At 40.2% G+C, this 13,807-nt stretch overlaps 1 protein-coding gene across 1 annotated transcript in view; it reads left to right on the top strand.

Moving 5' to 3' along the window:
• ERC2 (ELKS/RAB6-interacting/CAST family member 2) overlaps positions 1 to 13,807 on the top strand; it is a 907,564-nt gene that overhangs the window by 32,574 nt on the left and 861,183 nt on the right. Inside the window, exon 3 of the mRNA XM_041762409.1 lies at positions 962 to 1,756. Within this exon, the coding sequence (XP_041618343.1) occupies positions 1,100 to 1,756 (657 nt within the window). The 5' untranslated portion in view covers positions 962 to 1,099. The remainder of the gene's footprint in view (positions 1 to 961; positions 1,757 to 13,807) is intronic.

Raw genomic sequence — 13,807 nt, 5'->3', positions numbered from 1 at the left:
GGTCCTAACACTGAAGGGATAATCACAACCCTGTAGCCCAGCCACATAAAATTCTGCACCAAAGTACTTGACTAACCATGTCAGGGAGCTTCTACTACTTTTCTCCAAGGGATATGGGACCAGGAACTCTAACATGGTGTATTGTTTCCTTGTGCCATGTCTGTTTAGGTGTGAATTAGTGTGGAGTGAATATTTAGGTCAACCAAAATGCAAAAGAAATCCCAAAACACCAGCCTGAAAGAAGTGTGTGGAGAGAGAAAAAGACAGGACTACCATTTTCTCTGGTAATAGCATTTAGGATCTGGCTAGATATATAGGAGTCTTGATGGTTGAGCCACCTCTTTTTCTTCTAGCTCCAAAATGGCCAATAGGTTCCAACGCCTGAGTCAATGTGAGCTGATTGGTGGTAAACTATCTAGAGTATTGTGTTGAGAAGAGTTCCTGACTTGGTGGAAATGAGGACTAGTGATGTCTGGAATGTGTACAGGAGGGGGACATAAAAACATGCTTGGCTGTTATTTGATATCCTAGGAAGCAAATGCTTCTCAGAGTTGCTGTTAAGCCACTTGTGTATGAGGGTCATGCCCTTAGGATAATGGAGTATTTTATAGCTAAATTCTCTACGACGAATTCTATGGTGAATTTTCTAGAGGCCCCAACTGTCACTTAGCACAAATTAAAATGCAGAGCTTCATTTTCCTGAGGAAAAATGAGCTGCTTCTCTGTTCTGAGAACTTTTAAGCTTGTTTGGGAGCAAGGTGGAAGAAATATACAAAACGTTCACATATAGTAAGTAAAGTTTGGGGCCACTTTCTCAAAAATAGAATTCAGTGTGACTGTATATTGTTCATGTATCTATCATTATCATCACTGACCCATCAATATATTTTAAAAAATATAATCAGAGTTCTGAAGAAGTTTATTTTTTATTCTCTCTCTCTCTTTTTTTTTTCTTTTTCAGATCTCCGGAGCCTTTTTCTGGTACAGATTGTGAAAAGAATGCATAGAAAATTCTGGCCAATAGTGGAAATATTGGCTTAACCCCCAGCTTAGTATAGTATTCCTTCTCTTCAGTAGCACCTCATAGTAGAAGAAAAAAATGTATGGAAGTGCAAGAACAATCACCAATCTGGAAGGTAGCCCTTCTAGATCTCCTCGTTTGCCAAGGTCTCCTCGTTTGGGCCACAGAAGAACAAGCAGTGGGGGTGGTGGAGGAACAGGCAAGACACTGTCCATGGAGAATATCCAGTCCCTTAATGCAGCCTATGCTACATCTGGACCTATGTATCTGAGTGATCATGAGGGGGTGGCTTCGACAACTTACCCAAAGGGCACCATGACTCTCGGAAGGGCCACAAATCGAGCTGTATATGGAGGCCGAGTCACAGCCATGGGGAGTAGTCCCAATATTGCTTCTGCTGGACTTTCCCACACAGATGTTCTTTCATACACGGATCAACATGGTGGTCTGACTAGCTCATCCCATCATCACCACCACCAGGTCCCCTCCATGTTGAGGCAGGTAAGGGATAGCACAATGTTAGACCTTCAAGCCCAGCTCAAGGAACTTCAGAGAGAGAATGACCTTCTCCGGAAAGAACTAGACATCAAGGACAGCAAGTTAGGATCTTCCATGAATAGTATCAAGACCTTCTGGAGTCCTGAGCTCAAGAAGGAGAGAGTCTTGAGGAAAGAAGAAGCAGCCCGAATGTCTGTCCTCAAGGAGCAGATGAGGGTTTCCCATGAAGAAAATCAGGTAGGTTATGACTTATCTCAGTGTGTGTTTCAGCCTTGGCTTCTCACTGAGTAGTTGATGCTTTTCAGATGGCACCACAACCTGTGCAGAAGAAAGTTTGGCATCATCAAAAAGACTATGGATTAGTTCATGTTTGACTTAGAGACTACAAAAGGGCATAAAAAATACGAAGTTATAGTTTGTGATCTTATTTTCCAATGACTTTTTCATACAGTTGTAGAAGAGAGGGCATCATCTTCATTGCCTAACTTTTATACTCGGTTAATTTTTTTTTTCTTTTTCAGCACTAACAACAGCAGCTCAGGTGTACTTCCCTCTGCACCGAAGAGGAACATGTTAATTTTTGCAAGAGTAGACACTTTAATGGAAACATTTAGAGAGCCACATTTGACTGGTGAATTATTTATTTTTGAAGTCACAGCAAGTTTATTTCCTTCTAGAATGAGTGGAGTTCATTCTCTAAACAGCATACCAAATAATATTAAACAACATAATATTCAACTAGGTGGAATGGGTTTGGTATCATGTTAGAGAAACAAAACTTTTAACATGGCCTTTCCTTTATCCATTCATATTGCATAGGCATGTACTATGTGCAAGGTACCTTCTTACTCTTTGATCTATCTTGCATGTTATAGCAAGATTAGTTTTCCCTGTGTCTACTTGCAGTTATGCCATTTCTCTGCTCTAAAGCCCTCAATAATTATTTATTGCCTTCAGAGTGAAATCTGTCTCTTAGGCTGAGCTGACAACACCTTCATTTGGAAGGCCTGAGCCAGCCTTTCCAACCTTATCTCAGAACGGGCACATCTCCTATGTTACCTGCACTACAACTTGGTAATTCCTGCACTGACTCAGGGTTTTCCCCCTCCAGTCCTTTGCTCTTTCTGTTCCCTTTCTTAGTGGCCTTCTCAGCACTCTCTCTCCTTGCCTCTTCCCTTTCAGTGTCTGCTGGTCTCCAGTTCCAAAACCTACCTATTCTGTGGGGCTCATTTCTCTACTGCTGTCTTCATAAGGGCTTTATGAGGGCTTTATGAGTCCAACATGTCTGGGTTTAAATCCCAGCTTCACCTCTTATTAGTAGTGAGATTAGTGTTATGAGACTGGAAGAAGAGAGTACCGTACCATTTCGTGGAAAAATTTCCAGATATCATTTAACTTTGTAGAAATTTAATTCTAACTTGGCTGAACTAGATTCTTTGATAATTGGTCTTGATGTTGGCCTCATGAAGCTCTCTGCCTTTCTTGGGGTTATCTGCTGGCCCTCCTATCTGTTTCCCTGGATACCACCCCTTGGAGTCCAGGCATCTTTAGAAGCACTTCTGATCTGTATGAGAATCTGCTCTTCATTCTGCTTCTGCATATAAAAAGCAATCACTTTATCCCTTTGACTATCTGACAGAGCCTTTGCTTGTTTTCAGATGTGGAAATGTGATTTTTAGTTGGAGGAGAAAGTTTTGTTCTTCAATTCTAAATCAAATTAATGCTTTTCACTATTATTTCTGCCTTTCCCCCCCTGACTTTGCTGGTTCATGATGTCCTTGTGAACCTGTTACTGCTATGTGTATTTCCCTAGTTGTATACTGGTTTTCTTCTTTTTTAGTTGTTTTGGAAAATGGCTACAGCAGTTTAGAAATGATGCAAGTAGTGACAAGAGATTTCAAAAGCCATTCTTTAAATTGTCAGCTCTAAAATTACTTTTATTTATGCTGCTATCATTAAACTTTTTTTGAGCATAGATCCCCATTTACACACATATTTATTTATAAACTACATGATATGCTATTATGCTAATGTATTATGTGTCTTTTCTGACATCTACACAGAATTAAATATGGAAGTGACTAAGTAAAATAAATAATATATTGATGTACATTTTAATGGCACACAAAACCTTCTTGCTGTTGTAAAAAACATTTTAAACCCCTTGTATATTTCATAAAAGTTAGTTTAGTTTAAACTAGGAAATATTCATAATTCTACTTAACTGTCCCATGTTGCCATCAGCTAGAAACAAGTGAATGCTTGAGAGTGCTTCCAATAACCCTTCCAAATTCTGGAAACTACTATGATCACAGGCGATCTTGGACATTATGGGTGCCATATGACTATGTGACATATGATCCAGTAAAAGCCCTGGTATTAATCTATAAGTAATGTGCATTTTCTTTCTTAGATTAAAAATGTGAAAGGAGGAAGAAGCATGGAGAGTTTGAAAAGTCAATTTCTTGCAGTATGAGGTAGTATTGTGAAGTAAAGAATATAAACATTGACCAAAAGCAAGTTATTTTTTAAAAATTGAAGCATCTCTCCTTCTCCTATGGGAATTATACCAGGATCTGTTTTAGGAGTATATGAGTACCTGCTTCAGGATAGGGTAGATCCTGCTGCAGCAATCAAATCTCGCTGGCTTAACACATCAAGAATCCTTTCTTATTCACCTGAAGTGTGAAGTAGGTCAGGTGACTCTCCAAGGTAACCCTCCTCCAGGCAGTGACTCAAGATCCAGGGTTTCTGCATCTTGGCACATGGCTTTAAGAGTTGCTACACCAGAGAAAGGGGGTGCATGAAGATAGCACATTGGCTCCTAGTTCCTTGGACTAGAAGTGACACAATTGCAGGGGCTTGGGAGGTATAGTATAGTCCTTACCTTTTTCCAGGAAGGAGAGTCAAAGATGAAGGAATGCTAGAAATTTCTACCAGTGGGGTTTTTGTTTGTCAAAAAGTGGAGCTAGAGGAAATAAAATTTGGGGAGCAATCCAGACTTCTACTGTTGGTGCTGTTTCTATTACTGCTACTGCTACCAATAGACATCTATTGAGGGCTTACTATATGCTACACATTGTTCTTGGAGCTTTGTGTACATTATCTTATTTACTGTTTGCTTCAATTATTTGGAGTAGGTGCTAGACTTTTCACATTTTACAGATGAAAAATAAATGTAGAGAGAACAAGCAGCTTGCCCAATTCACATAGCTAGTTAATGAGAGAGTTGGCTATACGGCTTTGGTCTAGTTCATGCCAATGTCTAAGACTTAACTTTATGTTCCCTAACTCTTTTTTTTTTTTAATTTTATTTATTTATGATAGTCACACAGAGAGAGAGAGAGAGAGGCAGAGACACAGGCAGAGGGAGAAGCAGGCTCCATGCACCGGGAGCCCGATGTGGGATTCGATCCCCGGTCTCCAGGATCGCGCCCTGGGCCAAAGGCAGGCGCCAAACCGTTGCGCCACCCAGGGATCCCTGTTCCCTAACTCCTTATAGGATCAGCTGTGAATATAATCTTAGTAAAATAGGAAGATTATATGTGTTAGATGAAAAAAATGAGTAGTTCTGATAGAATGATTAAGAATGTGATTTAGTTTAATTGGGATTTTTATTCTTAATTAGGAATTTATTTCTTTTTCTCAGAAGTGGTTTTTTGTGCTGTTTAGAGTTCTACATTTACTATAACTGACTATAATTTCCCTTTAGAGTAAAGAATCTTTTTTTTTTTAAAGATTTTATTTATTTATTCATAGAGACAGAGAGAGAGAGGCAGAGACACAGGCAGAGGGAAAAGCAGGCTCCATGCAGAGAGCCTGATGTGGGACTCGATCCAGGGTCTCCAGGATCACGCCCTGGGTTGCAGGCGGCGCTAAACCGCTGCGCCACCGGGGTTGCCCCTGCGCCATCGGGGTTGCCCTAGAGTAAAGAATCTTCGAAACTTTTTCTATATAGAAGAAAATAATGTAAAGGACAGGAGGGACATTTGATTGTGGTTTCTTACGCACAACAACCAGAGACTGCATCTACAAATGTAGTTCTACCAGTGGGTATTTGGATAATTAGAAGTTTACTAACCTAAATTCAGATGATCTAAAACAATTTGAACTATACTATATGAATACAAATGGGAAGCAAGTCCATCATAGAGTGGAGGTCAGGAAGCTCAAGTGCTCTTGTATATGAAATTCATGGTTCTGTGTATTTAATGCTTAGTAATACAAACCTTTTACTTTTTTGGGCAGTGTTGAAGAGGGCTCCCACTTATCAATTCTTTTGCAGAATATTTTGAAGTTCTAGTGATTCTGTCCAAGGGAGCTGAACCCAACTCCAGATCCAAGGGAGGATGTTGAATATTCTTCCTGTATAGGAAGTACAGGACTATATGGAACCTTGGAGGCGATGGGTAGGGCACTGTGACCAAATTTCTTATGTGCAAAGAGTAAATACTCAGGTTCTTGGATGGATATTCAACTCCAGACCTCCTCCCCACTCCTCTCACCCAGGTTCTCTCCAAGGCCCTACTTCTCAGCCATGTAGATCTACATGAATAAAAATACATATGGGACCATCAAGAGTTGCAGTATTGGCATTTGGAATCATTGGCATGTTTGTAATAAACTGGGGTGCAGGGATGCACAGTTACACTTACATTATCACTTGTGCTTTTTGCTTCATGATGTACTTTCTTGAATGGAAGAAGAGAGTGGTGGAGTATTTTTTTTTTTAATTTTTTTATTTATTTATGATAGTCACACAGAGAGAGAGAGAGAGGGAGAGAGAGAGAGAGGCAGAGACATAGGCAGAGGGAGAAGCAGGCTCCATGCACTGGGAGCCCGACGTGGAATTCGATCCTGGGTCTCCAGGATCGCGCCCTGGGCCAAAGGCAGGCGCTAAACTGCTGCGCCACCCAGGGATCCCAGAGTGGTGGAGTATTACAGACAGCTGATTTTTTGGAATGATGTGAACCTATAGCCTGTGCTCTGAATGTCACACCCGTACACTGATTTGAAGAGAAGTGAGAAGAAATGATTTGGAGTGGATGTTTGGCTGCCACTTGAGGCAGTTCCTTTAATATTTGTAAGAGTTAGGGTGGATGTTGGGGGCAGGAGAGTGCAAGTACTAGAAAGTTAAGTGAAATAATTTTCTCTAAAAGTTTATATGATTATCTTTTCTTTAAAGCTCCATTTATTTACCTGCATGATAGAGATCAGAGAGTGAAAACATGGTAGAGAAGAAATTTTCAGAAAGTTCGTAAGGCCTTATGTCTTATAGTTCGATGCATATAAGTTAATGACTTTTTCATATTCTAGAATTTTTTGGTAATTATTAACTTTATATTTTTAATAGAGTACTTTTTCCGAATTAGATGTGTATTCAGCAATTTTGAGACATTTTCCTAACTTGTGCATGGCTAGCCAAGGATCTGCATGAATATAAATAGCATCACATGCTGGGAGATTGTACTCGATCTAATATTTACCCATCTTGTGCATGCAGAAGTGGGGCAAGGTCACTGGGAAACGTAACCTAAGAAGTGTAAGTAAACCTGCCTGGGGAGGTTTATGGCTTTGAAGCAATGGTTATGTGATCATTTCTATTTCTGACAATAGGAAATAATCCACTTTAAATCAATATTAATCTGGGTTTTTGATGAATTTTTGAGCTAGTTTCAACATATGATTTATTAGTTCTCATTTTGAGCCTGTAGCTTGAACAGGTCAAGATGGGTCACATTTCCATGTTTATCACTGTTTTTTGTTTTATTTGATTAACTGTAGGGCCATTTTACCAGGGGTCATTAAGCTCTGTTCTAAAATACTCCTATCACTGGGAGTGTCTCTGTATGAAGAGCTGTACCAATTGGAAGTGGGTGATAGAATTCACTCTGTCTCCTGTTGGGAAGGTAGTGAGGCAGTTGCACTGTGAAAGGGTGTCCATGAATAGTTAAATGCAGCTGCAGTTACTTTGAGTACTAAGTATTTGTGAAATCAAGGGCTCAATCTTGGAGTGTCCAGATCCATCCAGTTTGTTGATGGGACTTAAATATATTCACTACTCAGATAAACCTGTGTTATCCCTGTGCCTTCTTTCAGGCTCCATTCCTTCTGCTACTCTGAGCCTGAGATCCACGATCCCTCAAAGCCAGTTTTTTAAAGTATATCCAGGGAAATGATACTTTCCAGAGGTGATTTTCCAGTCAAATAAACTAGAGACATGAACATCCTAGATATTCCTATCCTGAAAATTCATAATGCATATATTATGGGGTTGAATTATATTCCCCCCTCAAAAGATATATTGGAATCTTAATCCCCTGTAACTCAGAATGTGATTTTATTTGGAGATAAGGTCTTTATAGAGGTAATCAAGTTAAAATGAGGTCATTTGGGTGAGCGCTAACCCAATATGTCTGATGTCCTTACCAAAAGGGGAAATTTGGACACAGACATAAAGATGTACAGAGGGAAGACCATGTGAAGAGACAGGGAGAAGATGGCTATCTAAAATCCAACGAAAGAGACCTGTATTCTTCACTTACAGTCCTCAGAAGGAAGCAACTTGGCGATTCCTTGATCTTGATCTTCTAGCCTCCAGATCTGTGAGACAATAAATTTTTTTTTGTTTAAGCTACTCAGTTTGTGATACTTTGTTATGGCAGTCCTAACAAACTCATACAATGTATCAGCATGTGAAATGAAATACTCTAACTCTTACAGGTAAAAAAATTAAGGGGGCATCTCGGTAGGTCAGTCAGTTGAACGGGTAAGCATCCTACTTTTGATTTTGGCTCAGGTCTCACAATCTCGGGGTTGTGAGATTGAACCCCCTCATCAGCCTTCATGCTCTGAGGAATCTGCTTGAGATTCTTTCTCCGCCCCTACCCCCATTAAAATAAATTAAAAAAAAGAAAAACATTTACTAAGTTTGCTTAACCCCAGCAAAAACCATGAAATTTTATCTTAAACCAAGCATCTATGTATTGAACAGCTGTTGCTGCAGTAATGCTGTGTAACAAGCCATTTGTGTAAAAAGACAAGCATTTACCTCTCCCTCATGTATCTGCAGGTTGGGTACAACCTAGTTGGGCAGGACTGGACTTGGGACATTAGACTCTAGGATGAAACTTGGCTTCAAATATGTTCTACATGTGTCTACATTCTCCTTAGGACAGAAGCTATTCAGGAATTCATCTTATGGTGGATCACAGATGCCAAGAATCCAACCAAACCATACAGACATATTTAAAACCTCTGCTTATATCAAGTCTACTAACATTATATTGCCTAAAGCATGTTACACTGCCAAGCCCAAAGTCATTGGGGTCAGGAGAATGTACCCTCTGCCAAGTCATGTGTATATATATTCTGTTATATATATTAACATATATATGTTATTATTATATATATATATATATTGTTTAATATATATATTTTTAAATAGTCTTATTTGTTACCAACTATAAATGTTCCTAGGGCTAAAGGAATAAAGGCCACGCTTTGGGAAAGACTGCTTCAGGAGTAGCTCTGGAAGCAAGATATTAGTTTGAGACCTGTGAAGATAGATGAGCACTTTCAGCATGGTCAAGGGTTCCTTCAGTGGCTGGGCCTTCTATAGTGTCCTAGTGATGACTGTTTAATGGCTCGACATCGGGCTTCTCCCATTCTGCCTCATGTAACTGCCAATGAAACCCAAGTGGGAGATTCTGGGAAAGGTTTTGTTTTCTTAATAAAAAGAGTAAATGTTATCAGCAATGCTCCTTTCCCCTTCTTCCTGTCTTGAGTGTTGATATGTTGCCTGGAGCTATGTCAGCTGAGTAGTAACCATGTAAGAGAGGGCATGCCAAGCACAGAAACTATGTCCTGCCATCTCTGAGCACTTCCAACAGCACCCATAGTGGCTAGCCTCCAAACCGCTAGTCATGTGAGAAAATAGCCACTAGTGGTTTAAGTCACTGTTGGTTGGGTGTTCTATTACTCGCAGCTCAATACTTTCCTAAATGATAAAATATAAAATTATTATTAGTTTTTTTAAATTTTTATTTATTTAGATAGTCACAGAGAGAGAGAGAGAGAGAGAGAGAGAGGCAGAGACATAGGCAGAGGGAGAAGCAGGCTCCATGCACCGGGAGCCCGACGTGGGATTCGATCCCGGGTCTCCAGGATCCCGCCCTGGGCCAAAGGCAGGCGCCAAACTGCTGTGCCACCCAGGGATCCCTTATTATTAGTTTTTAAAAGATTTTATTTATTTATTCATGAGAGGCACAGAGAGAGAGTGAGAGAGAGAGAGAGAGAGAGGGAGGCAGAGACACAGGCAGAGGGAGACGCAGGCTCCAAGCAGGGAGCCCGACGTGGGACCCGATCCCGGGTCTCCAGGATTACACCCCGGGCCAAAGGTGGCGCTAAACCGCTGAGCCACTGGGGCTGCCCAAAATAGAAAATTATTAATTGAAAAAAAAAAAAGAAAATTATTAATTGATAACTATTATTCATAATAATTATCAGTCATGATAACCAAAAAAATCGGTGCATTTCAATGAGGTGAAATGAGATCTTAAAGGACTTTACATGTTAGAATGAAGAAACCTACTTACTAGTTGTATTGGGCAACACTCCAAAGTAGTGACACAAAAGCTGTGTAAGTGAAAAAGGACTATTTATTAATTCCTGTAATGAAATTGTAAAAAGGCTGAAATGTGGAGTTTGGGATTGTCTAGATCCAGTGCCTCTCTCCATTGTTTCATCTCTGGTTCTTGGTATCTGTCTCTATCTATCATATAAGCCTTATTTTTGTCTTTCATGTGGTGAGTGGTCTTGGCTACCAGTATCCTAGGGTCATAACTGAAGCGTGTCTTCACTTCCCATTTGGAAATTTTATAGAAGGACTTTGGTCTTGCCTTGGTGATATCCTCCCTCCAGGACTTGGTGAGTATGTATGGCTGGGGCAAGGGGAAGGTATGTGAGAAGGGGTTACTGTGACTGGTGACACCTTTAGACTGCAGGCATTGGGAGATGAGCAGTTCTTTATAGGAATTGAGATGAAGGGCAAAGGGATGCTGTAGGACAAAAACAGATATTCATTGCACTGACTTGAGCTGTCCTTAGTCACCCTCTTTCTTCAAATATCTTAAGGGTTTATAAGTCATATCAAGAGCTTGGGTGGCTCATTTGGTTAAGTGTCTGACTCTTGATTTCTGCTCTGGTCATGAACTTCAGGTCATGTGATCAAGTCCTGTGTTGGGCTCCTAACTCAGTGGGAGTGTGTTTGAGATTCTCTTCCTCCCTCTTCCCCTGTGACTCCCCTACCATTTTATCTCTTTCTCTCAAGTAGATAAATAAATCTTAAAAAAAGAGAGACTTGAGAAATTAAGGCAATCAAATGTCATATAGGTTTTCTTCATCTTAAACTCTGATTCAAAGTATGAGTGTTTATGTATGCTTTCTCCAATGTTACATAGGCATACAGATATAGAGCTGGATAATATAAGCCAGTTTAGCACCAAAGCATAACTTGAATTTTAGAAGGACATGTCCTGAATTTTAGAATGACAACAACAAAAAAGCCTACTTCCTCATCTTGAAATAGTCTTCCTCAGCTCTTCAGAGAACTGTTGCTTTTGTCTACCTTTCCAGAAAGGTGGAAAAACTTTGGTCCAGACTTAGGTGATGACCTACTTACACTGAAACCACAATTTTCAATGGCTTTCATGGATAGGTGAAAACTTCCTTTGGTTCTGAAGATAGATGAGATGGCACGGAGCCAACAGTTGATTTCTTTGTTTGCTAGAATGTAGGAGAATGATTTGAAGTGAACTACACACATCTTTGTCACAGATGTCAGCTGGTTTTTGCCTTAGTAATCTCTTGCAGTCAGCCCTAGGATCAGCCATGTGTGCTGCATTAGTAGCCTTACAGATTTTTATTCCCAGGTTTTATTTTATGAAAGACTTGGCTAATCGGGGGAGGAATATAAACATTCCTGTATGCGGGACTTTAGGAGAGCTAAATGACTTCCATCTTCCATTTTCTTTCTGGTTCGTTATTTTGGTGATGGGATAGCAACAGCACATAAGCAACTAAAGAAAACATTTTGGAATATTTCAGTGGATAGATTATTTTAGTCTTACTTGTGCCAAAGTTCTTTTTGAAACCAAACTCTAAGGGGGGAAGGTAGAGGGAGTGGTCACCCCCAAAACATTCACTGCCTAATAAAATTCCCTATAGACAACATCCTCAGAGGATTTTAAGAAGCAAGTCTATGGTGACAGGAGAAAAGTAACAGAGTGATTTTTATCGCCAAAGCAGATGGGGTGGGTTCTGAACCTAGCCTCCTCTGGCCAGAGTGCAATTTCAGTTTCTATAATTAGTTGCAGGTGGAGTTCTTGTGTTGTTGTTTTGGAGTCCGCCGACATCTGTGTGCAAATTCCCACCTCCCCCAGTTGGCATTTGGACTCAATAAGTCGTTTTGGCTTTGCAGGAATATAGAAAATTGTAAATCTATTTCACACACACACACACACACACACACACAAAGCTGCTCTAAAGGTCAGGTTCTGAAAGCTGTGGAAAGCATTTTCAAAAGTTTGGGAAGTAGGTTTTAGGCAGAGTGTAGGCATGTAGCCAAAAGTTAGGGCAGCTTGACAAACGGAATTCTGGCACGTGCAATTTCTTCTCTGTTTCTCTGTAAAGCCAGCATTTGATTATACTTTGGAAGTGATATGCAGCCATTTTGTTTTTCAGTGAGAACATTCTGGAGAGAAAAACTGTAACTACTTCCTGTCTTATAAACCCATGGCGGGGCTTGTACTGTCCGGTTTGGCTTTATATAGGATCAAGTTAACTTGTTCTCAAGTGAGGGCAATTTCCCTTCCAAGGGACATTTGGCAATGTCTGGAGACATTTTGGTTGTCACTACTGGAAGGGGTAACATCCAGTGGGTAGAGGCCAGGGATGTTGCTAAACAGCCCAAAGGGCATAGAACTGTGCCCTACATTATCTGGCTAAGAATGTGAATATCTACAACGATGAAAAATCTTGAGTTAATTGGAAGATTACTGTATCTTCATTTTTCTTAATACTTTGCCTACACTCAATTCTTTTACTTTGTGATGATCAAAATGTATGTATTTATGCAAAAAATATTCATATAAAAGGTAAAACCTAATTCAACGTTGTGTGGGAAAGAATTAGTTGTGAATGATGTCTTTTTTTTTTTTTTAATAACCTGGACGAGTAACCGTGAATCTTCAAATACCTTCTTTTAGAGGTAGACATTTGATAAATAGAGATTAATCTTTTAAGGAAATAGACAACCTGGGCAGCCCAGGTGGCTCAGAAGTTTAGCTCCGCTTTTAGCCCAGGGCATGATCCTGGAGACCCGGGATGGACCTGCATGGACCCTGCTTCTCCCTCTGCTTATGTCTTTGCCTCTCTCTCTCTCTGTGTCTCTCATGAGTAAATAAATAAAATCTTTTAAAAAAAAGAAATAGACAACCCTTTAAGGAAATGAAACTTTTTTTTTTTTTTTTTGAGAGAGAGAGAGAGAGAGAGAGGAGGAGGAGCAGGAGAAGAGAGAGAATCTTAAGCCGACTCTATGCCTAACATGGAGCCTGCAATAAGACTTGATCTCACAACTCTGAGATCATGACTTGAGCTGAAATCAAGAGTCAGACACTTTAATTGGCTGAGTCACCCGGGCATCCTGGAACCTATTTTTTTAAACCCTAATTTTTTCATACCTTTGCTGGCTTTTTATGGTGTTTTTTTGACTATGTCTGACATTGATCTTGAAAAGGAAAGGGAGAGATAATAACCATTTTTGAACTCCTGTTGTATAAGGGACTAATAGTTGCTTTCCGTGTGTGAGCTCAACAGCTCTGCAAAACATGTGGCATCCCCATTTTATAGATGAGAAACAGGACACAGGGTGATTAAATGGCCTGCCAGAGAGTAAGGAGAGCTCACCATTAGGTAGAGCTGGAATTTGAATTTGAGGTATGCTTAGCTTCAAAAGTGTGTTCTTTCTGTTGTCTGAAAGGGAAAAACAACAGATTTGCTTGAAAACCAGGGAATTTGGTGTGGAAATGGAAGCCCTAATATACAGCGGAAGTAGGAATGTGTTGCTTGACAGTATCTTAAGGATTCTCTCAAGAAATTATACAGATGGGCAGCTCAGGTGGCTCAGCAGTTTAGTGCCGGCTTCAGCTCAGGGCGTGATCCTGGAGACTGAGGATCGAGTCCCATGTCAGGCTCCTTGCACAGAGCCTGCTTCTCCCTCCGCCTGTG

Source organism: Vulpes lagopus, chromosome 7 (genome assembly GCF_018345385.1).
Source record: "Vulpes lagopus strain Blue_001 chromosome 7, ASM1834538v1, whole genome shotgun sequence".
NCBI classification, from domain to species: domain Eukaryota; kingdom Metazoa; phylum Chordata; class Mammalia; order Carnivora; family Canidae; genus Vulpes; species Vulpes lagopus.
The sequence above is the reverse complement of the archived record's forward strand: the minus strand, read 5'-3'. Positions and strand labels throughout refer to the sequence as shown.